The following is a 23,230-nucleotide window of genomic DNA, read 5'->3' as shown; positions in this document are numbered from 1 at the left end:
GGATTGGTAACTTCTCCGCTCTACTCCGTTAGGTACCTAACAACCAGGTAATCTACATGGTCAAGTATACCTGGGTAGGTAGGTAAAATACTACTAGGTAGCGAGTAGCCTGCGCTGTGAAAGGCCAGAATCAAATCACATCGTGAGGACCTGCTCATTATCACAGCGTATCACTCCCTCCTGCATGACCTATACTATACCCTATACCTTATATCACACATCCATACCTAGTACCTACACAACCTACATAATATATACGTTCGGCATACACCCGTGCTGTACTTCAGTCTCTCCTCTCTTCCTCTCCTTTGCGACGTCACACCTATCCCTCGACTACTCATAGCGAGCGAGCCTATTTCCTTTTCGTCTTCGCATATATCATATACCCTTTGGTTTAGACGGAGAGATAGGTCAAAGAGAATTGTAGGCCGGCAACGGCAACATATACCAAAATCGCATTTTCTTTTTAGGCATTTTCCTTTCCTCTACCTATATATCCAAAATGGTAAGCTTTGTTAATCACCAGTAGTCCATCTATCTGAATTCAAATTTGCCTCATTGCCCCCCTGGCATCTCGAATTCTAGTAGCTAATTCTCACAGCTGCAAAATTCGCAACCGCTCAGGTTTAGCGAGCGATCGCATAGAGAAATGCGCCAAAAGAGTCATTTAATACATGACCCTTTCTTCGGTCTAAAGGGGCTTGACCACCGCCCGGCCTCAGTAACCACGGAGATTGTAGATACCGATTGGGATGAAGAGGAAGATATTGTCAGCGAGATAGAGGATGAACCCGTATCCCCTCGGGATAGCTTGAATTCGGTAAGAGATAAAAACAAAACACAAAAAAGGGGATTCGAATTAAGGATGCCATGCCATTTATTAAAATGTCCACTGACATGATATAACAGTCGGGCCAACCCAGTGTAACGACTCTTTCGTCATACGATGAAGCACAAACACCAAGATCGAGCAGGGCTCGCGATGTGTACGGCTTTGAATTTGACTCTGCAAAGCCAGTCGAGGGACCAAGAGGCCCACACTTATTCCGAGCCTCTACGACATCATCCTTTGAATTCAGAGAGGCCCTCAGCTTGTCACCGATAACACCCAAGACGGCGAGGCCTTATGAGCCGGAGCTTCGGTATCCCATCATCCACGACCCGTTACCGCCACGATCCCGGAATAGCCCGTTTCAATTCACGCACGAGAAACTGGAACCGATTGATTTAGTAGAGTGGCGGCCAGAGCAAGTGGCACAATGGATGCTCAATGCCGGTATTGAAGTCACGATCGCGGAGAAGTTCGTCGAGAATGACATCAACGGGGCCATCTTGGTCACGCTGAAGTTTGAGGACTTGCGGGAGCTGGACATCCAATCTTTCGGAGTTAGGACCAAGGTGTGGGAGGAGATCCACGTGCTTCGAGATAGCAAAGCGGCAGCGGAGGCTTCGTCGCCTAGACCTGACACCATTATTGAAGATGTGGAGAGCAAGGAAGTACGGAGGGAGCGGAAGAGGAGCCAGAAGGGGGAGGAGAGGGAACCCGTTCCACGTTCGAGGAGTCTGAGGCGCGCTCCCAGTAAGCAGAAGCCAGCCCACGAAGACATCATCTCGCCCCTAGAGTCCGTGTCTATCGTCGGAATCGAGCAGATGATGCCCAAGCCACACCACTGCTCCAAAGGCGAGAACTGTTCCCGGTACAGAAAGCAACAACGGATGATCGAGGCCTTCAAGCGGGAACACCCGTTCGTGGACATGGAGCAAGGCGGCATCATCATGGTCGCCGGCGACCCAGGCAACCCAGCAACAGCACCGGCCATCAACCGACCATCGTCCACCGAGGCGCTGCGGCCCATGTCTGACGCCGTGCCCTCCGTCGTCGCATCGTCGGACGTTTTCGGGCCAGGCATGCCCCCTTTCCAGTACCTGCAGGAAGCCGCGCTGCGCAATCTGCAGACACGAGATCCCCAGGACAACGTCAGGCAGTTCCTCGACTTCCAGCACCAGGACCCCAACGCCGCTTCCAGCGAGGTTCCCCCCACGCCTCCGTTCGAGATACTGCCCAACCACAACAGCACTTCTCCCACTACCCCGCGAGCTGCCCAGGGAAATCTGCGTGCACTGCCTAAACTTACCATCCCGGCTGGACGGCAACAACAGCAGCAGCAGCAGCAGCAACGACAATCCTACCAACAGCGCCCCGCTCCCCTCCCGACACCTCCCCTACCCTCCCAGTTCCCCCTCCGGATGGACAGAGGCGAGGCGCTATCGCCAGACCTGCAGAACGCCCCGTACCGCTTCGGCACGCCCTTCTCGGACATGGACGTGCCCCTGACCGCCGTCCCCTTAGGCCCCGTCGCCCGCGACGCCTCGCAGTCCGTGCCCCCGGACATGAACTACCGCGCCGGCCCCGCGCTCGCGCGTTCGCAGTCCCGCTCCTCGCGCCGCCCTTCCTTCCAGGTCATGGCGCCGCTCGAGGAACACAACAGCGGCGTCCCGACCCCTCGCGTGCCTGCTGGCCACCAACATCAGCACGTGAGGCACCCTTCTATCTCGCCCACCACCAAGGCTACCACCACCGCCGGTGCTACCTCACCACCCAGAGTCCCCTCGCGGCAACCACTACAAGCGCCTCCGCGCGCACAATACCCCTGGTCGCCCCAAGCCCGAAGCACCTTCGCCCCCCTCCCCACCTCCACCTCTTCCCACTCCCACTCCCACTCCCACTCCACCTCAACCTCAACCTACACCTCCAACACCAGCGCCAACAACACCATCACCCCCTCGACCACCAGCCAAGACGCCGAGGGCATAACCTACGCGGGCCCCGTCAAGAAGCGCAAGACCCGCATGCTGCGGCACGAGTGGCACGACCAGTTCGCCACCCTCAAGGGGACGCGCATGGTGCTGCACCGCGACGGCGCCTCCTCCGCGGCGCGGTCCCGCGCGCTCGAGTACATCGACATCGACGACTACGCCATCGCGTGCTCGTCGCTGTCGACCGGCTCGCGCCTCAACGCCGCCTTCAAGGCCATGAGCATCTCGCGCTCGGCGCACAACGCGGACGCGGACGCCATCGCCGCCTTCAGCTTCCAGCTCGTGCCGCAGAATGAGTTTGGCGGCGGCGGCAAGGGGGCGCGGCTGCGGAAGCGGGAGAGCGCGGGGATGGTGGGGGGTGTGGGCGAGGGCGTGGGCGCGGCGGCGGCGGAGTGCGAGGGGGCGGCGAACGGGACGGGCAAGACGCACCATTTTGCGGTGCGCAGTCGCGACGAGCGCATCGACTGGATGCGCGAGCTGATGCTGGCGAAGGCGCTGAAGCAGAAGGGCGAGGGCTTCGAGGTTAGCGTTAATGGGAACATGATCTAGGGCTGGACTTGCTGCTGATGCTGCTACCTTGCGGGTGCATGTCGGTTAGTTCAGATCGGACGCTCGTTTCACTCTCACCTACCTCTGCCTCACCTATATCCTATATCTTGTCGCTTTTATTTCCCTTCGATTCACTGCCTTGCTGCGCTCCCCATACCTACCTCTTGGCCATTATTATATATATTTATATATATACGACCCAACTACCCGACTCCCACCTACTCGCTCATCTACGAGCGTCTTGCAGGCAGATGCCATATATCAACTCCCCCCTCTCTGTCACTCACTTTTCCGTCCGCACACAGCCTCCATACGAGGCATCACTGTGTATCGGCGGATGATTCTCCCTTTCCCTTCCACTTTATCTTTTTTATATCCTTCCCCCCCTTTTTATGTATGTCCGCGGGCCTTTTTTTTCTATGTCCTTGCAAAAAAACCCCCCGTCGATCTCTTGATCGATTGATGAAACGAATTTATGACGAAATATCTTTATTTTTATTTTTATTTGTTGTTGGTTAAAGTCTCGGGAAGAAGAAACCGCAAGGTTGGTTAGTTGTTTGAGGAAGAGGAATTTGATATCAATACCTATCCGGACATCGGATGCTTTTTTTCCTAGCGAGCAAACGTCTCGATTTCTATAGGCTTATTATTCCCCTTCCTTAACTTATGTTTTTTTGTTCCGGTTTCGTTTTTTGTCGTCGCTGCTCCGCAAAATTGAGTGAAGCCCGATTACGGTACCGTTTATTCTGGGAAGCGTTTGGAAATGGGGATTCGCTGGATTGCGTTTTTTTTCTGTCCTTTTTTATCTGTTCCGGTCTGCATATTTCTCAACTTTTTTTTTTTTTTTTGATATCTTCTGTGGTTGATGAATAATGGCGGTGATGATGGGCATATGAAATATACCAACACGCTCCTTATTCGTCCGTGTCTTGTTCCGTTTACCGTAGGAGAGGGGATTTTGGTTCGTTGAGAAGAAGATTCGTGAGGATGTAGCTAGTTTTTCAAAATAAATACGGAAAAGGAAAAATGATTATTATATAAGAAACACCGTGTAGTCCTTGACTTGTGTGAAAAGTTAGGTACTCGTGACTCTCGTAATGGTTTCATTACACTACTGTGACCATGACCATAGTTAACTACAACTATTATAATATGGTGGGTGTACTTTGCATAAGGGGTCATTTTATCCAAGCGCCCATCACTCAACTTGCGGTCTTGAACAAGAGCGTCCTCATTTAGGCGAGTCGCAATTAACTTGTCTCGTGACAACAGAATCAAGGGAGACGAGACACTCTATGTTCCTAGCCTTGGCTGCACCCACACACCAATTCACTTACCTGCCATTCTTATTCAACATATACCCACCCCCATGACCTGCACACAACACCATTTTTCATGCTTTCATGTTACATTTTTTTGGTATATAGCACATGGCCCTCCCTAGGTAGGTAGGTATGTATGTATCTACAAGGGGCTCTCAAGTATGAGTATGTTACACGCCGAGTTCCCCGGCGGCTGAACGGACATCATTCAACACTTTTTCTTGTGTTTCAGATTTTGAGTGAAGGCCCGGCTATTCCTATTCTGGCTTCATCCTCGATCATGGCCCAGTCGATGGTATTCCACCAGTTCATTATGTACTGTCTCTTGCCTCCCACGCCGCCCGCACCGATACCATAGTCCCGCAGCCATACATGCTCCCACGTATTTAAGCATAGTAATGGGATGACGTCGGTGCCACCCGGCGCTGTTTGGCTTTGTTGCAAGAACCTACCGCCTGTGTCCGCGCCAGCGCCGGCCTTGGTTCGATCGAGCCAGGCTTGAACAGTGTCCGGGGAACTAAGACCGTGGGTGTTCATATCGACACCCTGACGACGCCAGTGGCCTGCCGTGTAAGGTGTTCCCGCCAAGTACGTGACCAGGATGCGCATGTCTGATGACCGGCCATTCTTGACCAGCCATACAAAGCCTGGGCCGAACATGCCCATGGCTGTGGCATAGAACTCGCGGCGAAGTGTCTCGATAGAGCTGAACTGTCTGGCAAGTAATTTTTTTAGTGTCTCGGACATTTTCGTTGCTCTAGACGTTGCCTCGTTTTCATCGGCGTCCTCTTTAGGAATTGTGTCAGCATTGTTCCTCCCTCCCGTTTTATTTCTTCTTCCCTTTCAGGCTTTCTTTTCAGGGCATACCTCCTGGTTGTTGGTGACTCGGGCTCTTCTTGTTCGCAAGATTTTTAAAAAAGAAATGGTTGTTGTGGGCCATAGAGGCATAGTTAAATATAGGTGCCAGTGAAGGCTCGCGTGCTGTCGCTTTGATGATGGATAGTGGATCTTGCTCCTCGAATTCGGTACCTGGGTTTGCGCTGTTAGCTTTTCATATATCATATTTACTACAGATTGTAGTGTCGTACCGGCAGTCAATGCATTGAGCCTCTCTATTACGAGTTGCATGTATTGAGTCCATGCCATGTCCAGACCTCCTGGCGACAACAGCCCAGGAATTCCCTCTTCTGGGTTAAACTGCTTCAGAGAGGGAGCAGCATGGAATGATCGAGACGAAAGTGCGACGGGACGCCATAACCGACTCGATCTCGGTATTCGTAATCTTGACCGTAACATGGTTGTGGTATGAAGAAAGCTACTACTATGTAGGAGTAGCTGGTGCGAAGTAGCGAAGTTGCGATGTTGCAAGCTTCGTTAACAACCTTAGTTAAGTGCACATGGGGGAATGAATTTACATGGCGCTTTCTCAAAGCTTTCACTTTACAGGGCTGCGACTACGAAAAAATTAACTAAGTCAAATTGAACTAAAATACTTTATGTACCTAACAGTACAATGGTGCGCTTCATGCTGATTGGTTAATCAATTCGGCGGGGAATATTGAATTGACCGCACAACATTGAGCTTGAAGCCTCCAACTTCAATTTGGAGCACATGCATCACTGAAGTGCCTACAATTAGCTGCTTTACTAGGTACACGTTAAGTTAGGTACCCTAGGTACAACATTGAAATGTGGTACTATGCACCTGTGAAATCCATATACTACACAACAGTTCATTCAACCTCGTACTTATGAGTCTACGAGATATCAATTGATCTAGTTTAAGCACTTAGGTACCGGTATTCACATTTATTCATCTTTCTTTCTATTTCGATTCTTCACCTCCACCCTCCTTCAGTTTTAACTGCTCTGTCTTCGCAGCAAGTGCAGCAGCACGCTTAGCCGGGTCACCCTTATCCTTCTGCTTCTTCACCTTTGTTTGTTTCGCTTCAGACGGGTAAGCTAGTTCTGCGATCTTCTGCCATTCCTCTGATGCTTCGTAGTCGCTGCGAATGGGTTCCAGGAGTTCGTTCAGCGCATTCGTCAAAGCAGATTTTAGTAGCTGGGGAGTGAGCTAAATGATAGTTAGTAAATACTCGGGGGAGAGAATCAAAGGTCCGCTGGAAAGAGAGAGTACTTACTATATCAGCCTCGTAGTCCGCCTTCAACTTCTCGATGTCATCGTAGATGAGAGGCTCTTCGTCTCGTCTCGTCACTGTGAAATGGGGCTTTCCACCAGTCTTGATGGACACCACCCGGAAGATGACATGTTCTACGAAGGCTACCACACCGTTGCCTTCAATCTTCTTGGGCACGCATACAGCCTTCTTCAACTTCTTCGCTACCACCTCAGGGGTATCTAGCAAGTCGATCTTGGAGTCTGGTTCGCTGGAGCTCATCTTTTGCGCCTCTCCTAAACCGGCTACCATAGAGTGCATCAGGTGAGCCCTAACCTTGTAGCCAATCTTCGGTAGGTTTTCCAAAGCAAACGTGAAGATCTTGCGCTGGTCAAGACCGCCCAACTGCGCGTCGACGTCGAGGTACTCTTCGTCTAGCGCTTGCATTAGGGGGTAGGTCAGACCGCCCAAGAACGGGTCGGCCGTCTGCTTAACAACTTCGGCACCTGCCTTCTGCGCAACCGATATTCTTGTCATGCCCTCCAACTTGAACCGATCCATTGTGTACTTCTCGCTCTTCTGGTAAGAACTTCCCTTGAAGAACTCGAGCTTCGTAATATCCACGCCAACAGCCTTTAACAAACTCTTGACAATAAACTCGTAGTACTTGACGCGCTGCTCGATCAATTCCAGCGGCGCCTTCATGTTGTCGAGGTAGGCGTGGAGATCGGCAAGGAGGATTCGGACGTGGCATCCGGCGTGGAGGAGTTCTGCGATCTTGACCATCGAGACGAAGTACCCGCAGTGCGGTCTGCCTGTCGTGGCCGTTCCCCAATAGACCTTGAGGTCTCGCTTTTGATTGAGAATCACATCGTCGATGATTTCAGGGTTGAGGACTTCGGTCAAGTTGGACTTGATTAACGCGATCGATTCTTCGGGAGTCATGTTGGCGAAGTAAGGAATACGCAGAGGGGGGGTATACTAAGTTGCGATGGAAAACAAAATTGCAGTTGCTCCTAGCTGCCGTCGCACCTTATTTTTTTGGATTTTTTTTGGTGGTGACTAATTTTAAGGGACGTGTTACTGGAATACAATAATACCTGGAAGCATTTTTGAGTCAGAGGGGTAAACCGCAGCACGGAGGGGCATTGACATGGGGGACGTATGGTGGGGCTTCACTTAGCCCGCCGGAGATATCGGTGTTCTTATTTGAGTCTCTTTAGCGTATCGCATAGAATGTCAGTAGGGCATCTTTATGTAGAACATTGAGGCCATTTATGCATGTGTGCCTGCTTAGGTATTCAGCCTAGGTAGTTTTAGAATCACACATGTAGTAATCAGGTGGTAGGTGAATTAATAGGAGTAGATTATATTTGTTCTTCATGATATCCTCAGATATGAGTTTACTAGTTACTAGGTACTGTACATACCTACATGTATGTATGTACCTATAATTATGTAGTAAACATTGAACCTCAAGTTGAAGTGACTGATCAAAATAACGCCATATGATGCATCCATGCTCATGAGGTCGATCCTATCATATTGGGGGAAATGGGCTAGTTACGCCGGCCCGTAACTCAAAATATGCCGAGCATCCCCAACAAAACCTTCCACCTTGCGTAAATGCCTGGGTAATAGCATAAGACGGGTTCCAATCATTGAGGCTGGCCCGCCAAATTGTTCCTTGTCCCTCCAAAGAACGCCATTCATATACAACCGAGTTGCCCAACCTTTTTTGAAAAACAAACATTAAACAGCAATAACTTCTTCCACAGACTATGTGCCAAACCTAGACATTACTCTTCCATAAGCCCTAACATGTCTAGCTCTGTCTTCACTAGACGCTCGAACTCGTCACGATCAATCCCCGACGCACGGGACAGCATGAACAAGCTCTTGATGCTTCGAGATACGTGCTGCTTGACGCCAAAGTCGCTCTGCTCTTGCTTCGCTGCCGCCGCTTCGAGCTTCTCGATCGATGCATTGGACCCTGTACTCGATGCTGGCCGAGGATGAGGATGAACTAGGTTCGGGTCATCGCCACTTCTTCTCGAGTGAGTGGAGGGTGATCTGGGCGGGTTGGCAAGTGTCCACGTCCCCCGAGTCTCATTGATCTCCGTCTCCTCCTCGTCGCCCCCGTTCACCACACCAGTGCTTGATCTTGCCGCTAAACCTAGAGGTGGGGCTATGTCAAGATTGACTTCCTCGTCAGGGTCATGATTGTCCATGGCTGGCTGGACATCGTCGTATTGAGCATAGTAATCATCTTCGGCTGTCGCGTTGCCACCCTGCGTCGACTGCGGGGCAGGTGACCTTTTTATAGCAGGGGTTCTTGCAGGTGTCGCATCATATCTCGCCCAGTAATCGTCGTCTTCGTCTTCGTCGTTATCTGGCATCAACATAGTGCTCCGACCATTAGCCAAGCCGTTGCTTTGCGCCGGTTTTGACTTTGACTCTTTGAACTGTCTTTCTGCCTCGTCAACACTGGAGACACCCCCGAACGACGAGAATGGCGACGGCTTCTCAGCCACGCTAACCTCGCCTAGCCTCCAACCGTCGCCGCCCATAGGGTCGCCAATACAATAGACTAAGCGAAATGTCAAGTTGAGGTTTTTGAGAGCTACGAGAGCTTGAAGAGTCTCCTCGTCCAGTCGTCGATAGCGAATCTCAGCATCGTAATCCCAATCAACTTCAACCTCCCCGGACACGGGATGAGGCTGCAGTCCTTCGCCTTGGGCAATCTCTGTCAACCTGGGAACGTTGGCCGGATCGTAGCATAATAAGCGAATCCAAGGGTCTGAGCTAGATGATGCTAAGAGTTTCACACGCTGTCGTAGAATGGGAGAAAGAAGAGGTAGCACATTCTCTGGCGGTTCGGTTGACAAAGCAGCGGCTGGTAAAGAAGGTAAGACAGGCCCTAAAACCTGCTGGATATCTGGTGGTTGGACGATGGTAGTAGCCATCTTCTCGTTGGTGATGGCAGGTTTTTTCTTGTGTAATGATGATTTGTGTGTTCGAATATAATAGTGTTGTATGAATCTGAATCTCCGTATTTCAGACCTATTAGATGAATGACGGACGATGGATTCTGTATCACATGCAATGCGCAGACTAGCAATAAATTCTTAGGCTTAGGTTAGGACCTGCTGACCCTCTATTTTGGGCAACGTGGCTGCGCTAACAAACGTTGTAATGTTTCAGCGTTAGTAAAAAGGGGAATATGGAAAGAATATAAAGGAAACCACACAACAAGTAGAAAGGCAATTGTACAGGCTGACAGGATCAGGAGTAAGATTATAAAGGAAGGAGGTTATTATGTAGTAATGTATCGCGGTGGAAGAAAGGAGCACATGTGCAGGTAAGCGAGTCACTTAGATATGAATAGGTACATAATCAACCCACCTACATTATGACATATGTACATATGTGTGTATGTACAGCCCCCTCAAAGCCTGGAGACTTGAAGTTGACCAATGATATAAATGTTATTGAGGAGATGGGGGTTTAAAGGGTCCGCTATAAATCTGGGGAGAAGGGACAAATGGGAACCATAAGTCGGGCGGACGGAAGCTTGTCCAACCTTCTAAAGGTCAGGTGAAGTGTCTTGACTCTTGGGACTGCCACTTTGACATGTTATGGTCCATGGATAGTTACTTACATATAACTTAGTTATGTTATTAATACGCTTGTGATGTACTACTAGTATTAGCAAATATTAATATATTAAAATGAAGCTGTAACCGGTTGTTTACCATATCCAACCACAAACAATTTACACATTTTCCAATACATTGGAATTCAAAAGATAGAATTGGCAAATCTAATGTTTAAACAGATCCATGATGCTGGTTCTAAGACCTGGTCTAGTAGATCCTTCCGGACACCAGGTAAGTAAGCAGCATGGGTTCCGCTTTGCTAGGATAGGATACGTTACCTTCCCTGCGTCCCTTCTTCCCTGCCTTGACCTGGTAACTGTATTGTCCCTGGAACACATTACCACACGTGATTCACTACCTACCCTAGGTTGTTATACCGTCCTACGTCACTTGATTCGGAAATTACATGATTGGCTCCGACCTTGGAAATCCGTAGCTAGATCCAAATTTTTATTTCAATTTTTATTCACAAATTTTTTTTTTGGATCGACTTCGAATAAGTAACCCCATCTAGTTCCGATACAAAGCGTCACTAAGACCCGAATGACGTGCGGTTCTCGGTTCTATCCGTTCACCGTAAAGTTTCATTTTGTTAACTCGCGATATCGCAAGTAAATAATCGGCCGAGTTCGTCGGCTTCATTATTACGCAACAACCTAAGCACGCAACTGCTTACGCAGCGGACAGCCGTCTATCTTATTTTACAACGGCTTACTTTGCAGGGCGCCAACTTTGAACCCTGCGCTGTCCCAAGCGGATCACATGTAAGGGCTCTCCGAATAATCACGGAGGGATATCTTGGGCAAGCTTAGATACGACCGTCAGCAAGATAAAATAGAACAAAAAAGAGAGAAAACAGAAAAACTAGATACATCGTATCAGCTTCCCCCTTAGTCCCGGGTAGGGCCGCTACGGATGTATGTCGACGTCTGGCCAACGCCTTCAAGATGAGGTACGATAGATATTCCAAATACCCACATCTTTTAGTCTATTAGGATCTTTCTGTCTATGCATATTCTGTAAATCTGATAAACCAAACTAACATATGGGCCATCTTTCGTGCATGAACAGGGCTCCCGCCTCCAAGTCGTCGCCGCCGGGGCCACCGCGGGTCTAATATCGCGCTTCGTAGTCGCGCCCCTCGACGTCGTCAAGATCCGCCTACAACTACAATCGCACTCGCACACCGACCCTCTGAACCACGCCGAACTGCGCGGCTCCCCCATATACAAGGGCACGCTGCGCACCCTACGGCTTATCGTCGCCAACGAGGGGGTCACCGCGCTATGGAAGGGCAACGTGCCCGCTGAGCTGATGTACGTCGCGTACGCCTCTATCCAATTCACCACCTACCGATCCACGACCCTGCTCTTACAGCGCCTCTGCGGGGGTGAAGACGAAAATGGAAAGGAGGTAAGCAGCCTCCCGAAGACCGCGCAGTCGTTCATCAGCGGCGCATCCGCGGGCGCCACCGCCACCGCGGCTACGTACCCGCTGGACCTGCTGCGCACGCGCTTCGCCGCCCAGGGCAACGAGCGCGTGTACCCCTCGCTGCGGCGCGCCATCGTCACCATCGGCCGGGACGAGGGCATCCGCGGCTATTTCCGCGGCCTGAGCCCCGCCCTCGCCCAGATCGTCCCCTTCATGGGCGTCTTCTTCGTCGTCTACGAGGGCGCGCGCCAGCCCCTCTCCAACCTCGCCCTCCCCCTCAACGCAGGCGACGCCACCGCCGGCGTGATTGCTAGCCTCATCGCGAAGACCGGCGTCTTCCCGCTGGACCTGGTGCGCAAGCGCATACAGGTCCAGGGCCCCACGCGGGGCCACTATGTTCACAGGAATATCCCAGAGTACAATGGCACGGTCAGCGCGATTAGGCGCGTGCTGAGGCGCGAGGGCTTCAGGGGCTTGTATAGAGGGTTGACAGTTAGCCTGATCAAGGCGGCGCCCGCGAGCGCGGTCACGATGTGGACGTATGAGCGGGTGTTGGGGTTGCTGGTTCGGAGGTCGGCTGGGAGGGAAGATGGGGTGACTGACTGATGGCCAGGTGTATGAGATGTATAGGTTGTACTAGTATTAGGGCTACTGGTTGTGTTACGGCGTTGCTGGCAGGAGAGAAAGAAAGGGGGGCCAGGGGACACAAAATAGGCGTTTACCTTTAGTATATGGATGGGTACGATACCATTTGTTGAAGTTCCTACGGGATCTCAACGGTCTTCTCGCTTCACTCAGGTATAAATACTAGACCTCTTGAATATACGATACCTACATAGACACCTCGTGATGTAGAATGCAATTGCTGTGAGCAGGATCGTTAACACAGGTATGTACATGGAAATGTGAGTTGTTGCCATGACCAAAACCCACTACATCAAGCTGAAAGTGCCAGTAGTAGTTGACTCGATAGATATGTTGGGATAAGGAGATTGATTTTCTATACACAAAATCCTGTGTCTAAGATACCTAGACAGACACCTTTTTATAGTCCCCTTCAACCTGGAACAAAAGAAGCTTTTTTGCGTCTATTCATCTAGATATGTATATGGTACAAGGAAGTATTCTTCCCTTTTTTCTCTCTCTCTCCATCTCTTTTCTGAGTTTCTAATGAAACACGCTCGTTTATTCTATTAGGCAGATACCTACCTGAGTACCTGAGTAAGTACTCATTTCCCCTTCTTCACCCAGCCCTCGACAGTATCCCTCGCATTAGTAACCGTCGAGTCAACGTAGTCCTTGCCGACATCGACATGGACCCTAGCGAACTTATACGCATTGTAGATGCCCTCCCGCGTCTTGAGGTGGGTGTCGGCGATGGCGGGGAAGCGGCGCTCGTAGCTCCAGAGGAGGTCGGAGACGTTGGTCATGGTGACGGGGATGAGGAGCCAGCCGGCGCCGATGCCGAAGGCGAGGGGCATGGAGGCGCGCAGGAGGATGTTGCGGTTCCGCGTGATGATGCTGCCGGCCATGGAGGCGACGAGCACGTAAACGAGGCCCGGCATCAGCTTCTCGCCCGTCTCGCGCGCGGGGGCCAGCGAGGCGATGGTCGAGGTGAAGGAGCGCTCGAGGTGGAAGGCCGAGTCGATCGTGCTGTTCACGGCGTCCTCGGTGCTGGCCGCGTAGTGGTACAGGAACATCCGGGCTTTCCCTATCTCGACGGCTAGACGGTCGGTTGGCGTCGGGCCGTGGGGTTTCTTTTCATGCTCTTCGGAAGACAAGGAGGAGGAGGAGGAGGATGATGGATAGGAGACTAAGGTTGTAGATGACGATACTCGGGATATGCTGTCGGAGGTGGGAGATGAGGCAGACGTAGAGCTGGCGGATTTGGGAGGCAAGAAGGTCTCGTAGTCGTCGTAGATGGGCTTCTTGGAGGACTGTATATCGTTTGTCGGTTAGTATAAAAGTAGTTCATGGATCGTGGAGTGTGAATTGGATATTTCGTACGTAGTCGTGTGAGGGCGCCTCAGCCAGCGCAACCGAGGGAAATAGAGCACCTCCGACCAGAGTAGCAGCCATGAACGGCGCGGCGACACGCTGTATGAAATGATTTGTTTAGCATATTTATTTTGTCTGTACAAGTTGGTCAAGTATTTGTAAGTGGAGCTTACCCGTCGCAGCAGCACTCTCGCAGCCATGTTGCGCTCAATGGGAATTGGTGGTTGCTAGAGTCTAAAACTTTGGAAACCTTAAGAAGCTTGTGAGAATTAATTCCAGTGGACCAAAACCTTAACTTCCAAGGTTGTTACTGAATGGACATGAAAACTTGACAAGCGGTACTTTCCGGTCCGGCATACCCTCGGGGAAATATTATGGTACGTATTGTACATAAAGGTAAGTTAGTGGGGTAAATACCTAGGTTAGTACATAATTAGTAACTACATCCGTGATGGTAAAACGTCAATTATCGATCGGCAGCTTCCACTCTTTTGCGGTGATAAGGTAATCGTTGATAGATTCCTTCCTTCGACAAACGAAATGTAAATTTTACAATTCTCCTCTTCCTGTCTTCTTCCTTGCTTGTTTTTGTTTCTTGTAAATACTACAAGCTTTAGCGACTTCTAGTTATGTTCCGCGCATCATGATCAAATCTATTCGATCAGGCCTTTGGACCTGCTCAAGGTGTCTCCGGCAAGCCTCCCGAGCTCGAGGGAACCAAACACGATGGGCTTCTTCCGGTTCCGGCGCCGTTACGCTCCCTCGCCCGCATATACCGATCGATCATTCTCCTCCCGATCTAAAACATGACGATGCTCTACTACGTCAGATCTTCGACTCGCCGCAAACTTTAAAGGACTCCGTGAAGCCTTTATTCAACTATGCGACTGGCCAAAATGTCGGCTTGTTCAGAAACAAGTACTTGACCTCGCCTCAGGGGTTTCTCACCTTCGCGGATGTCACCATAAAGAGAGCACGGAAACTAGTTGCTAAGGTACTCAATGCGTCTACATTGGACGAGTACAAAGCTATTGTTCGGGATATGGATAGGCTGAGCGATATGCTATGTCGTGTCTTGGATGTTTCCGACTTTGTGCGAGTTACCCATCCCGATGCAAAAATACAGGAAGCTGCGTCGCAGGCGTGGTCGTTAGTTTACCAGTATATGAACCAACTAAACACCGAGACCGGCCTAAGTGATCAGTTGGGAAAGGCTCTCGCCAACCCGGATGTTATGGGAAGCTGGAATGAAGAGGAACAGACCGTCGCCAAATTACTACAAGAAGATTTTATGAAATCAGCAGTCCACCTCCCGAAAGAGTCACGGGATCGATTCGTGGACCTGGCACAGAATATCAGCGACTTGGGATCCTATTTTGTGCAGGATATACAGCCCGAACAGCCTTATATTGAGCTTCCGAGCAGCCTTATGTATGGCATGGATCCACGGATGGCGCAGAAATATACTCGCTTAGGTAAGATCCGCCTCCCAACTATGTCGCCTGAAGCAACAGTTGCGCTGAGGAGCGTGCATGATGAAAATGCAAGAAAGGCAATTTACTATGCGACTCGAACAGCCTCTAGCAGATCGATTCGGATCTTAGAAGCCATGTTAAAAGCACGTGCCGAACTCGCAACGCTTTCTGGATTTAAAAGTTACGGTCACATGGCTCTTCATGAGAAGATGATGGCAAAGACGCCGGAATCAGTCTCCCAGTTCCTGTTAGCCTTGTCGAAAAACAATGGCCCACTGGTCAAGGAAGAGATCACAGATCTTATTCGGGAGAAAACTAAGAAGCTGCATGAGGCAGCAACTAATATTCAGCCGTGGGACAGAGAGTATTACATGGAAAGTATACGTACATCTATGAGATCACGACGGCGGGATGACGATGTTTTATCAGCATATTTCTCACTTGGCACTGTCATGCAGGGCCTGTCAAGGTTGTTTACCCGTCTATATGGAATCAGGTTTGTTCATCGAGAAACCTTACCAGGAGAGACATGGCATCCGGAAGTGAGGCGATTGGATGTTATATCCGATACCGACGGGCATGTAGCAGTGCTCTATTGTGACTTATTTTACCGAGAAGACAAGTCTCCCAACCCTGCGCATTTTACCGTGCGCTGCTCTAGAGAGATATCCAAGGCCGAAATCCAAGAAGTAGCAGAACGAAACAGCGAGGGCGAGGACGTCGAGGGGCTCCCTGAATTTGAATCACCTATTGAGGCAGCCAATGATGGGATGCACGTGTCAGGTCAATCCTCTAGCGGATCAGTCAAACAGCTTCCAACCATTGCGTTAATATGCGATTTTGAAGAAAAACAGGGACGGCGCGGCCCGGCGCTCTTGGACTACTATCAAATGGAGACGCTCTTTCATGAAATGGGACATGCAATTCACTCCTTTCTAGCCCGAACTTCTTTACAGAATGTGGCAGGAACTCGATGTGCAACTGACTTGGCTGAATTACCATCGACATTGATGGAACATTTCTGTGCGGACCCCTCTGTCCTTGCCTTGTTCGCACGACATCATATCACAGATGCGCCATTACCGTACGAGATGGTCGTACATAAGCTTCATGTTGCTAGGAGATTTGAGGCATCAGATAGAGAGAATCAAATCATACTAGCTATACTGGACCAAGAATATCACTCATCCCTACCGAGTCATGAGGGGTTTAACTCAACAAAGACTTTCTTGGATATTCAGAAGAGATTCGGAGCGCTTCCGCCTGATCCCCTTGGGACCCGATGGCAAGGCTTCTTTGGTCATTTGGTCGGTTACGGGAGTACGTATTATAGCTATCTGTTCGATCAAGTGCTATCCAAACGCGTATGGCAAGTTGTCTTCTCATCGGGCCAAAACGGGGCCGCGCTTGATCGAGCGAACGGCGAGAGACTGAAGGAGGGTCTACTCAAGTGGGGCGCAAGTAGAGATCCTTGGAGGTGTCTTTCGGATGCGTTGCAAGATGAACGTTTAGTGAATGGTGATGAGAAAGCTATGAGGTTGGTAGGAAGTTGGGTTGCCAAGGACCAGTTCCATGAGTAAGCAAGGACGGAGATTTGGTGTACTATGACCTGTAGCCTTAGGATGTATAGATGGACCCAGGAAGAATACCCCTCAACTGTTATCAATCTGAATAGAAGGTTCTTCGGTGATGAGTTTCCCCTTTTCCATTTTCTTTTCCTGAGCCATCACAGTTCTGTACAAAATGTATACTCGGACTAAAGATCCACGATGTAAAATGGATATTGAATCTCAGGGTAGGTCCAGACAGTGACGACATGAATAGATTGTGGTTCCTACCCGCCTAAAAAGGGGAAAGGGGAAAGGGGGAAGGGATAAGGGAAAGCAGAGTTTTGGTGATGGTACAAAAACAGCAGTCGCTATGCCTAACCTCTCACTCTTCGCAGCTTAAAATGACGAATGTGAAGAGTTTAATCTTCGCTCCATCATCTTCACGCATACTTCTTTCCGTATATTCAGGTTGTTCTTCCTACTTGAATACTATACAAATGAAAAGGGGCAGGTACGTAAAGTTGGAAGATATATTATCTCTCATACTTAAGAGTCTGACAATCATTCTTCTCTCTTCTCTCCTCTCTCCTCTCTCCTCTACTTTACTTCAACAACAACGTTAGTATTCCCAAGAATCACTGGCTATTCAATTTTTATTCTAGTACTACTAGATTTTGGTCTCAACACTTTTTGCATTACGCTGAACATACATTTGCGAGCATTAACAGCTCTTACTCGTCGAGGTTTCTTGCCAGAATCAATCAATTCGAAGAAATCCAAACGGTAAAGGATACCATCCCTATGATGATCTGCTACCTAGTTCTCATCCCCAGGTTAACAGGCAAGCTAACAAGAACAGTAGAACTAATTTCGCTCGACATTTTATATACACCTTCATCATCACATCTACTCGTAGACAAAAAGTACAATGGCACCAGCTATGTCGTCAACAGGCGTTACCAGCCTCTTCACTCTTCTCATCACAGCCCCTCTCTTCTCCTCTCTCGTCCTTGCCGAGCAGAGTTCCTCTACCCCTAGCCACGTCCCCATTCCCATCATCCCACTACACCCCAACGACACCGCCAGCACCGCCAGCACCGCCTCGGCCCCCGCCAACAGCTCCCTCCGCATCGTGGACGACGACTCTCTCTTCCACTACGCGGGGTGCTGGACCGAAACCACGCCCCTCCCGGACAGCCGTCGGGCTCTCGACGGCCCCTTCATGAGTCTCGCGGGGTCGCTGACGGTGCCGATCTGCCTGCACTTCTGCGGGACGGCGCGCAACCGGTTCACGGGCGAGCGCGGGTACCGCTTTGGCGGGCTCGAGCACGCGCAGGAGTGCTGGTGCGGTGACTCGCTCTCGAACCGCAGCTACCACCTCTCGGACTCCGCCTGCAGCACCCCCTGCGACGGATCCAACACCACGGCCTGCGGCGGCAACCTCGCCATCTCGCTGTACCAGCAGAAGGACAATGACAACGAGGGTAGTGATGGCAACGGCGATGTCCACGGTCCGGGTGATGATGATGACAATGATAGCCGCCCGGCAGATGAGGCGGTCATACAGGCGGTGGGTGTGGGGTTGTTGGTGCTGACGGTTACGTTTGCGCTGGGACTGGGTTGTTTGTGAGTGGTGAGTACCTACCCCTATCTTGTTTATTATTCATGCGTACCCGCCTGCCTAAGAGTGTCAATAAAAGAAGAAGAAGAGAAAAGAATATCTAATTAAGTGTGTAGGGTCGGCTTATGGTTTATTCTGCGTTATCTCTTGGTCTTCATTTTGTCGCTGCAGCGATTAGTGTTGTGGGCTGTTTCGCCTATTGCTTTTCACGAGAGGATTGATTGAGAATGATTAGTTGATTGGCGGGCGTGGAAAGAATAAAGGGAATGGGAAATGCGCGGCCTTCGAGAAGGAGTAGCTTTGAATTTCCTAGACACTGGCTGGGAGGTTGGAATCTGGAGTGGTGTAAGAAAGGGGGAAGAGAGAGGAGGCAAGGGGTTATAGACAGATGAATATGATGAGGACATATTTACATGGCGTTCGTTTTTCCTTTTCCCCCTCCTGAACCCAGCGTAGCGTTGCAATGGTAATTTGAAGTCTATTGCGCTTACTACTACCTTTTTCCTGCTACGTCCTCCTGCTGCGTTTTGTTTGAGAACCTAAGGTAATTTCATTGTTTTCGTTGCTTTCACTGTCGTGATGTATTGGCATATTTCCATTATCGTAACCTTATGTATAAACAGGGTAATCATACTATGTACTTAGGTAGTTACTGTGATCTCCTACCTGGACATGTCTTATTCATATCAAAGTACCCACCCAGGACATTCTTCTATACCTATATATACCTAGGTACTCATAAATCATATATCCAGCTGTCCCAAACCCCTCGACCGCACCGCCTTCTGCACCTCCATCTTCACGTGTCCCACGACATCTCTCCAGGCCTCTTTCCCGCGAGAGAATTCGTCGTTGTCAACACCACCACCACCACCACCACCGCCGCCGCCGCCGTCGTCATCATTATGGGGATTATCGTTATCACGACTATCACGGCTATCCTCGACCAGGTACTCGAGCCAACGTACCAACTTTAGGGCTTTATCCATGTCCCGCTCGTCCACGACGACGCGCGTCAAGTAGCTGACGAGCATCTGGACGTCTCGGCCGTGCGGGCCCTCGGTGGCGGTCTCGCGGTGCCAGACGTTGAGCATGTCGCGGATCTCGGGGAGGGAGGTCAGGGCGGAGGTTGTGAAGGGGAGTTTGGGGGGGCGTGGGGGGAAGGGGAGGGTGTTTGTGTTGCTTTGTGGGGGGTGGTTGTTGTTGTTGTTGTTGTTGTTGTTGTTGGGCTTGGGGTTCTTGGGTTTGGGAGGGAGGGAGAGGCCGGATCGTTGGGCACGTTGGCGCCGGTGGTCGGCTATTACTTCGCGGCGGACTTCCTCGGGGAGTTCGGCGAGGAAGGTTGGGTCGATCTCGTCGAGGTCTGCTACTGCTGCTGCTGCTGCTGCTCCGGCAGTGTTGTCGTTGGGCTGTTGTTGCTTGTAGGAGAGGATGTTGGTTTGTACAACTTTGGCGTTGGCATCAGCATGTCTCTCACGCGTGCGGGTGAATAAGTTGGGGATCCGACGTTTGGTGGGAGTCCTTTGCTTGGGAGGTTGTATGAGGCGGTCTCGGCGCGGTGATGAGGGACGCAACGGTTGTGGTGGTCTGTTGCGGGGTTTGTATTGTTCCAGGACCTCGGCCTTCATGTCGTCCGGTAGGGCGTTGAAGACTTCCGGGTCTATCTCCGGCGGGATTTCCTCGATGGGGGTTTGGGGCCTTGACCCTAGAGCCGGCACTGCCACGCTGCGAGGTTCTGAAACGGATCTGGTGCCTTGTGCCATCAGTCTGCTTCGGATATCCAGAGGCAGTTCTGCGAGTACAGTAGGATCGGGGTTAGATGGCATGAGGAATTGAGTCCCGCCAATATTCAGGAGCGTGTTTGCTTTAGAGTCTGCTTCTCTTGCTCGAACCATAGCAAGTGCTGGGTGCTGAGTATCTGGCTTGGGTTTTCGGGGAGTCAAGGGGCTCTCGTCGATTGGATCAGACGATTTGCGTCGTCCTTGCTTTGAAGTCACTTCATCCGCAACATCTTCGTCCTGTATTGACTCTAGGGCCGATTTCTTCGCGCCAGGGACTTTAAAGGTCCCGAAGCTTAGCTTCTTCTGACTCCCGTCATTACCGGCCAACGAAGTTTTCAGGGGCTCCAGTTTGGTCAACTGTACACCCAGCCCGCGAAGATCCCCAGGGGTAAATTTGTATGAGCGAAGGATTGAGACCGCCTCCTTTCCTAGTATGTGGTGATCGTTGGTCGCGACACCAAACATGACGCTCTTGTTGAAGGTGTCACATTTGCCATGTCCCAGATGTTTCGGTGGATCGAGCGGTGCGTCAAGTGAACGGCGCATGATCTTCATCGTAAGCTGCTTACCCTTGACCTGCTCATTGAGTAGACGCTTTTCTAGTTCTTTGCACAAGTTGTGCACGAACTCCTCTGCCTCCTCCTGGTTGATGAAGCGGATACCCCAGTTAACCTCGGCTGAGACGGATTTTCGTATTGGTTGTTCGCCAACCTCAGTACGGTCAATCCCTCGAGCATATTCCCAAAGCTTCTCCCCAGTCTTTGGCCCAAGAGTAGTAACTAGGCGTTCCTTGGTGGCTTGTCGGATATCGTTTACGAGCTTTATTCCGATTTCCTCTAGCTTCCCAGCGATGCTATATGCGACTCCGGGTAGACTGTCAACTTTTAACGGCCCTAGAAAATCTAGGACCTCTTCCGGCTTGATTTGGTACTGACCGGCCGGCTTAGCTTTTCGAAGAGCGACCTTTGCTAATAGAATATTAGCACCAATGCCAACCGAAACGGCACACCCAGCCTTTTCCTTGATTTGGTTTCGTAAAGCGAGCGCAAGCTGGTCGGCTTTTTCTTGTTCTCTCCAAATGCTGCCTTCGTCAACTCCGGAACCATCTGACCCGACTGCAAGGAGGACTACGGAGGTGATGTCTACCAGAGCCTCATCAATACTGACGCTCTGTACGACACCACCCACTTCCAAGATGCACTCGTAGAACTGCTTGCTAGCCTCTTCGTATGCTGGAAAATCATACGGGAGAACCTTGATGTCGGCGCACAATTCCTTGGCTCGCTTCATCCACATGCCGTTCTTTACACCGAACTTTCTGGCTGGATAATTGCAACTTGCGATTTCCGACCCGGTGCCTGTGCCGTGTGCTACAACCGCGGGCTTGTCGACGAATTCCGGATGACCTTTCAAGGAGACGGCGCAGAAGAAACTGTCGAAGTCAACATGCATGATGTATCGCCTCGCGCCCGGTTTCCTCTTTGGCAGCTTCGTTTGGGACCCCTTTTCAGCTGCAAGTTTTTGCATCTTCGACTTCAGCTCCGCTTTCCATGTTGACAGATGGTGAAGTCTACTTTCGGAGTAGTACTGCTGGATGAAATCCGGGTTTGCTGTAGAAGACTTCCTCATCCGAGGATCTTGAAGTAGGATCTCGTTATGTTTCTCGGAAGTCATTGCCTTTGGTTGTTCTGCTGATGGTTCGGGCTGAACTTCATCCTCATCTTCTATCTCATCCTTCTCCCGGGATCTTGGTCTTCTAGCTGGACCCGTGTCTGCAGGTTCACCGTATTCGACTAGCATCACTGTATCCTCCTCTGATTTACCAGTTCCACTCGGCGTGCCTTGCGGTTCCAGTGACGATGTAGAATATTTAGTGTTCTTGAACCTAGCCCCATAGTCATTCTGGTTTTGTACAACTGAGTCTAGTCGACTGGAACTAGAATATTTACGATGATGGCCACTGCTAGATTGCGCAACTCCCCTGAGTTGACTTGTGTAGAAACTCTTCTCGGTTTGTTCGCGATATCCTACTAGCGGTGACTGGGGTGTACTGGATTGGGTAGATATCCCATTTTCATGTAACTTGAGGGTTTTTTGCCTGGGAGTATCCTCTATGACTCGGTAATCAGACCAGGGAAGAAGCTTGCCAGCTTGGATGGATTCTGTAACCCAAGCAGGCTTCACGATTCGGTACTTGGCATACTCAACCATCTTCTTTGGCGGTAAAGTGGAGGCGATGATATGAGTTGCCATGGTCTTAGAATCTAAGTACTGAAGGAACCCAGCGCCATGTTGAACTAGTTCGCGGTGAAGAACAGGAAGTGGAGGCTGGGTATAGCCTATGACATGCGCGACAACCCCTTTAAATATTTGAGGCTTTTCAGTAGACGAAGCTCGTAATTCAGAATCAAGATTTTGCAACTTGATTTTCTTACGACGGAAGTAATCTCCAAATCCTCCGAATTTGCTAGGTTCGTACTCCTCGCCGGCTTCGTCGGAAAATGCATGGCTGCTTATGCGCTTTCGTACGGCATTTGAATTATTCTCGAGGCGGCTTCCCATGTTGAAATAAGTTTGAGATGAATGCTGGGTTATATTGGCTTATGTTGGGTTTTGGTCCAAGCGAAAGAATGTGTCCAATTGCCTGTGATGATCCTTTGGCGTGACCTTTGAGGTGAGATCATGTTGAGAAATGGAGACAATCGATGCGACAAGTCAAATGAAGAATGAATATGAAAATAAAAAAATAAATGAAATTTTATTTTGGGTATCGTTTGATCTTGTGAAAGTAAGTATCTATACCAAGTGAATTTATGAACATCGGACTGATGGCGTCTCCAGGTGACGGACAGTATGAATATATGTACAGTTCAAGTTGTATAAGTCGGGAAACTGAGAAGGAACGCGCTC

The 23,230-nt window shown here is 50.3% G+C and overlaps 10 protein-coding genes across 10 annotated transcripts; 5 read left to right on the top strand and 5 right to left on the bottom strand.

Annotated features, from left to right (window-relative positions):
- The first annotated feature begins 423 nt into the window (after nucleotides 1-423).
- Nucleotides 424-3,699, top strand: GGS25DRAFT_5655 (uncharacterized protein). The gene is made up of 3 exons (XM_049265863.1): nucleotides 424-505; nucleotides 602-820; nucleotides 910-3,699. The coding sequence occupies exons 1-3, from the start codon at nucleotides 503-505 to the stop codon at nucleotides 3,364-3,366; spliced, it is 2,679 nt and encodes an 892-aa protein (XP_049120934.1). The 5' UTR covers nucleotides 424-502; the 3' UTR covers nucleotides 3,367-3,699.
- On the top strand, nucleotides 3,166-4,487 carry GGS25DRAFT_467877 (uncharacterized protein). Its single transcript, XM_049259040.1, has 2 exons — nucleotides 3,166-3,389; nucleotides 3,445-4,487. The coding sequence occupies exons 1-2, from the start codon at nucleotides 3,384-3,386 to the stop codon at nucleotides 3,883-3,885; spliced, it is 447 nt and encodes a 148-aa protein (XP_049120933.1). The 5' UTR covers nucleotides 3,166-3,383; the 3' UTR covers nucleotides 3,886-4,487.
- Nucleotides 4,488-4,517: 30 nt separating this feature from the next.
- On the bottom strand, nucleotides 4,518-6,140 carry GGS25DRAFT_467874 (manganese and iron superoxide dismutase). The gene is made up of 3 exons (XM_049259039.1): nucleotides 5,777-6,140; nucleotides 5,556-5,717; nucleotides 4,518-5,476 (listed from the first exon to the last, which is right to left on the bottom strand). Exons 1-3 carry the CDS (start codon nucleotides 5,982-5,984, stop codon nucleotides 4,917-4,919), a joined length of 930 nt encoding a protein of 309 aa, XP_049120932.1. The 5' UTR covers nucleotides 5,985-6,140; the 3' UTR covers nucleotides 4,518-4,916.
- A 175-nt stretch (nucleotides 6,141-6,315) lies between these two features.
- GGS25DRAFT_467873 (tyrosine tRNA ligase) lies at nucleotides 6,316-8,154 on the bottom strand. Its single transcript, XM_049259038.1, has 2 exons — nucleotides 6,830-8,154; nucleotides 6,316-6,762 (listed from the first exon to the last, which is right to left on the bottom strand). Exons 1-2 carry the CDS (start codon nucleotides 7,748-7,750, stop codon nucleotides 6,514-6,516), a joined length of 1,170 nt encoding a protein of 389 aa, XP_049120931.1. The 5' UTR covers nucleotides 7,751-8,154; the 3' UTR covers nucleotides 6,316-6,513.
- Nucleotides 8,153-10,388, bottom strand: GGS25DRAFT_467871 (uncharacterized protein). The gene is made up of 2 exons (XM_049259037.1): nucleotides 10,217-10,388; nucleotides 8,153-10,002 (listed from the first exon to the last, which is right to left on the bottom strand). The coding sequence occupies exon 2, from the start codon at nucleotides 9,769-9,771 to the stop codon at nucleotides 8,605-8,607; it is 1,167 nt and encodes a 388-aa protein (XP_049120930.1). The 5' UTR covers nucleotides 9,772-10,002; nucleotides 10,217-10,388; the 3' UTR covers nucleotides 8,153-8,604.
- Nucleotides 10,389-11,176: 788 nt separating this feature from the next.
- On the top strand, nucleotides 11,177-12,737 carry GGS25DRAFT_5571 (mitochondrial thiamine pyrophosphate carrier 1). The gene is made up of 2 exons (XM_049265856.1): nucleotides 11,177-11,416; nucleotides 11,536-12,737. Exons 1-2 carry the CDS (start codon nucleotides 11,384-11,386, stop codon nucleotides 12,499-12,501), a joined length of 999 nt encoding a protein of 332 aa, XP_049120929.1. The 5' UTR covers nucleotides 11,177-11,383; the 3' UTR covers nucleotides 12,502-12,737.
- A 32-nt stretch (nucleotides 12,738-12,769) lies between these two features.
- GGS25DRAFT_467866 (apolipo protein O-domain-containing protein) lies at nucleotides 12,770-14,206 on the bottom strand. Its single transcript, XM_049259036.1, has 3 exons — nucleotides 14,067-14,206; nucleotides 13,903-13,992; nucleotides 12,770-13,832 (listed from the first exon to the last, which is right to left on the bottom strand). Exons 1-3 carry the CDS (start codon nucleotides 14,091-14,093, stop codon nucleotides 13,125-13,127), a joined length of 825 nt encoding a protein of 274 aa, XP_049120928.1. The 5' UTR covers nucleotides 14,094-14,206; the 3' UTR covers nucleotides 12,770-13,124.
- A 140-nt stretch (nucleotides 14,207-14,346) lies between these two features.
- On the top strand, nucleotides 14,347-17,107 carry GGS25DRAFT_5523 (Metalloprotease). The gene has a single exon (XM_049265853.1). It carries the CDS (start codon nucleotides 14,537-14,539, stop codon nucleotides 16,946-16,948), a length of 2,412 nt encoding a protein of 803 aa, XP_049120927.1. The 5' UTR covers nucleotides 14,347-14,536; the 3' UTR covers nucleotides 16,949-17,107.
- A 739-nt stretch (nucleotides 17,108-17,846) lies between these two features.
- Nucleotides 17,847-18,976, top strand: GGS25DRAFT_526808 (uncharacterized protein; the record flags this gene model as incomplete). The annotated part of the gene is made up of 1 exon (XM_049265039.1): nucleotides 17,847-18,976. The coding sequence occupies one exon, from the start codon at nucleotides 17,847-17,849 to the stop codon at nucleotides 18,546-18,548; it is 702 nt and encodes a 233-aa protein (XP_049120926.1). The 3' UTR covers nucleotides 18,549-18,976.
- Nucleotides 18,977-19,045: 69 nt separating this feature from the next.
- GGS25DRAFT_5514 (impB/mucB/samB family protein) lies at nucleotides 19,046-23,227 on the bottom strand. The gene has a single exon (XM_049265852.1). It carries the CDS (start codon nucleotides 22,880-22,882, stop codon nucleotides 19,283-19,285), a length of 3,600 nt encoding a protein of 1,199 aa, XP_049120925.1. The 5' UTR covers nucleotides 22,883-23,227; the 3' UTR covers nucleotides 19,046-19,282.
- Between the last annotated feature and the right edge of the window lie 3 nt (nucleotides 23,228-23,230).

Source organism: Hypoxylon fragiforme (genome assembly GCF_022984875.1).
Source record: "Hypoxylon fragiforme strain CBS 206.31 chromosome Unknown GGS25scaffold_1, whole genome shotgun sequence".
Taxonomy (NCBI): domain Eukaryota; kingdom Fungi; phylum Ascomycota; class Sordariomycetes; order Xylariales; family Hypoxylaceae; genus Hypoxylon; species Hypoxylon fragiforme.
This window is presented reverse-complemented; position numbering and strand designations above follow the sequence as displayed.

Excerpts from the sequence above, each read along its gene's own strand:
- GGS25DRAFT_467874 (XM_049259039.1), bottom strand. The coding sequence starts at position 5,984 with ATGTTACGGTCAAGATTACGAATACCGAGATCGAGTCGGTTATGGCGT. Across the intron at positions 5,718-5,776 it reads GCTCAATGCATTGACTGCCG|GTACCGAATTCGAGGAGCAA; the intron begins GTACGACACTAC and ends GCGCAAACCCAG. Across the intron at positions 5,477-5,555 it reads GAGTCACCAACAACCAGGAG|AGGACGCCGATGAAAACGAG; the intron begins GTATGCCCTGAA and ends CAATTCCTAAAG.
- GGS25DRAFT_467873 (XM_049259038.1), bottom strand. The coding sequence starts at position 7,750 with ATGACTCCCGAAGAATCGATCGCGTTAATCAAGTCCAACTTGACCGAA. Across the intron at positions 6,763-6,829 it reads CGGACTACGAGGCTGATATA|CTCACTCCCCAGCTACTAAA; the intron begins GTAAGTACTCTC and ends ACTATCATTTAG.
- GGS25DRAFT_467871 (XM_049259037.1), bottom strand. The coding sequence starts at position 9,771 with ATGGCTACTACCATCGTCCAACCACCAGATATCCAGCAGGTTTTAGGG.
- GGS25DRAFT_5523 (XM_049265853.1), top strand. The coding sequence starts at position 14,537 with ATGATCAAATCTATTCGATCAGGCCTTTGGACCTGCTCAAGGTGTCTC.
- GGS25DRAFT_5514 (XM_049265852.1), bottom strand. The coding sequence starts at position 22,882 with ATGGGAAGCCGCCTCGAGAATAATTCAAATGCCGTACGAAAGCGCATA.
- GGS25DRAFT_5571 (XM_049265856.1), top strand. The coding sequence starts at position 11,384 with ATGTCGACGTCTGGCCAACGCCTTCAAGATGAG. Across the intron at positions 11,417-11,535 it reads GCCAACGCCTTCAAGATGAG|GGCTCCCGCCTCCAAGTCGT; the intron begins GTACGATAGATA and ends GTGCATGAACAG.
- GGS25DRAFT_467866 (XM_049259036.1), bottom strand. The coding sequence starts at position 14,093 with ATGGCTGCGAGAGTGCTGCTGCGACGG. Across the intron at positions 13,993-14,066 it reads CGAGAGTGCTGCTGCGACGG|CGTGTCGCCGCGCCGTTCAT; the intron begins GTAAGCTCCACT and ends CATTTCATACAG. Across the intron at positions 13,833-13,902 it reads AGGCGCCCTCACACGACTAC|TCCTCCAAGAAGCCCATCTA; the intron begins GTACGAAATATC and ends AACGATATACAG.
- GGS25DRAFT_5655 (XM_049265863.1), top strand. Across the intron at positions 821-909 it reads CTCGGGATAGCTTGAATTCG|TCGGGCCAACCCAGTGTAAC; the intron begins GTAAGAGATAAA and ends ATGATATAACAG.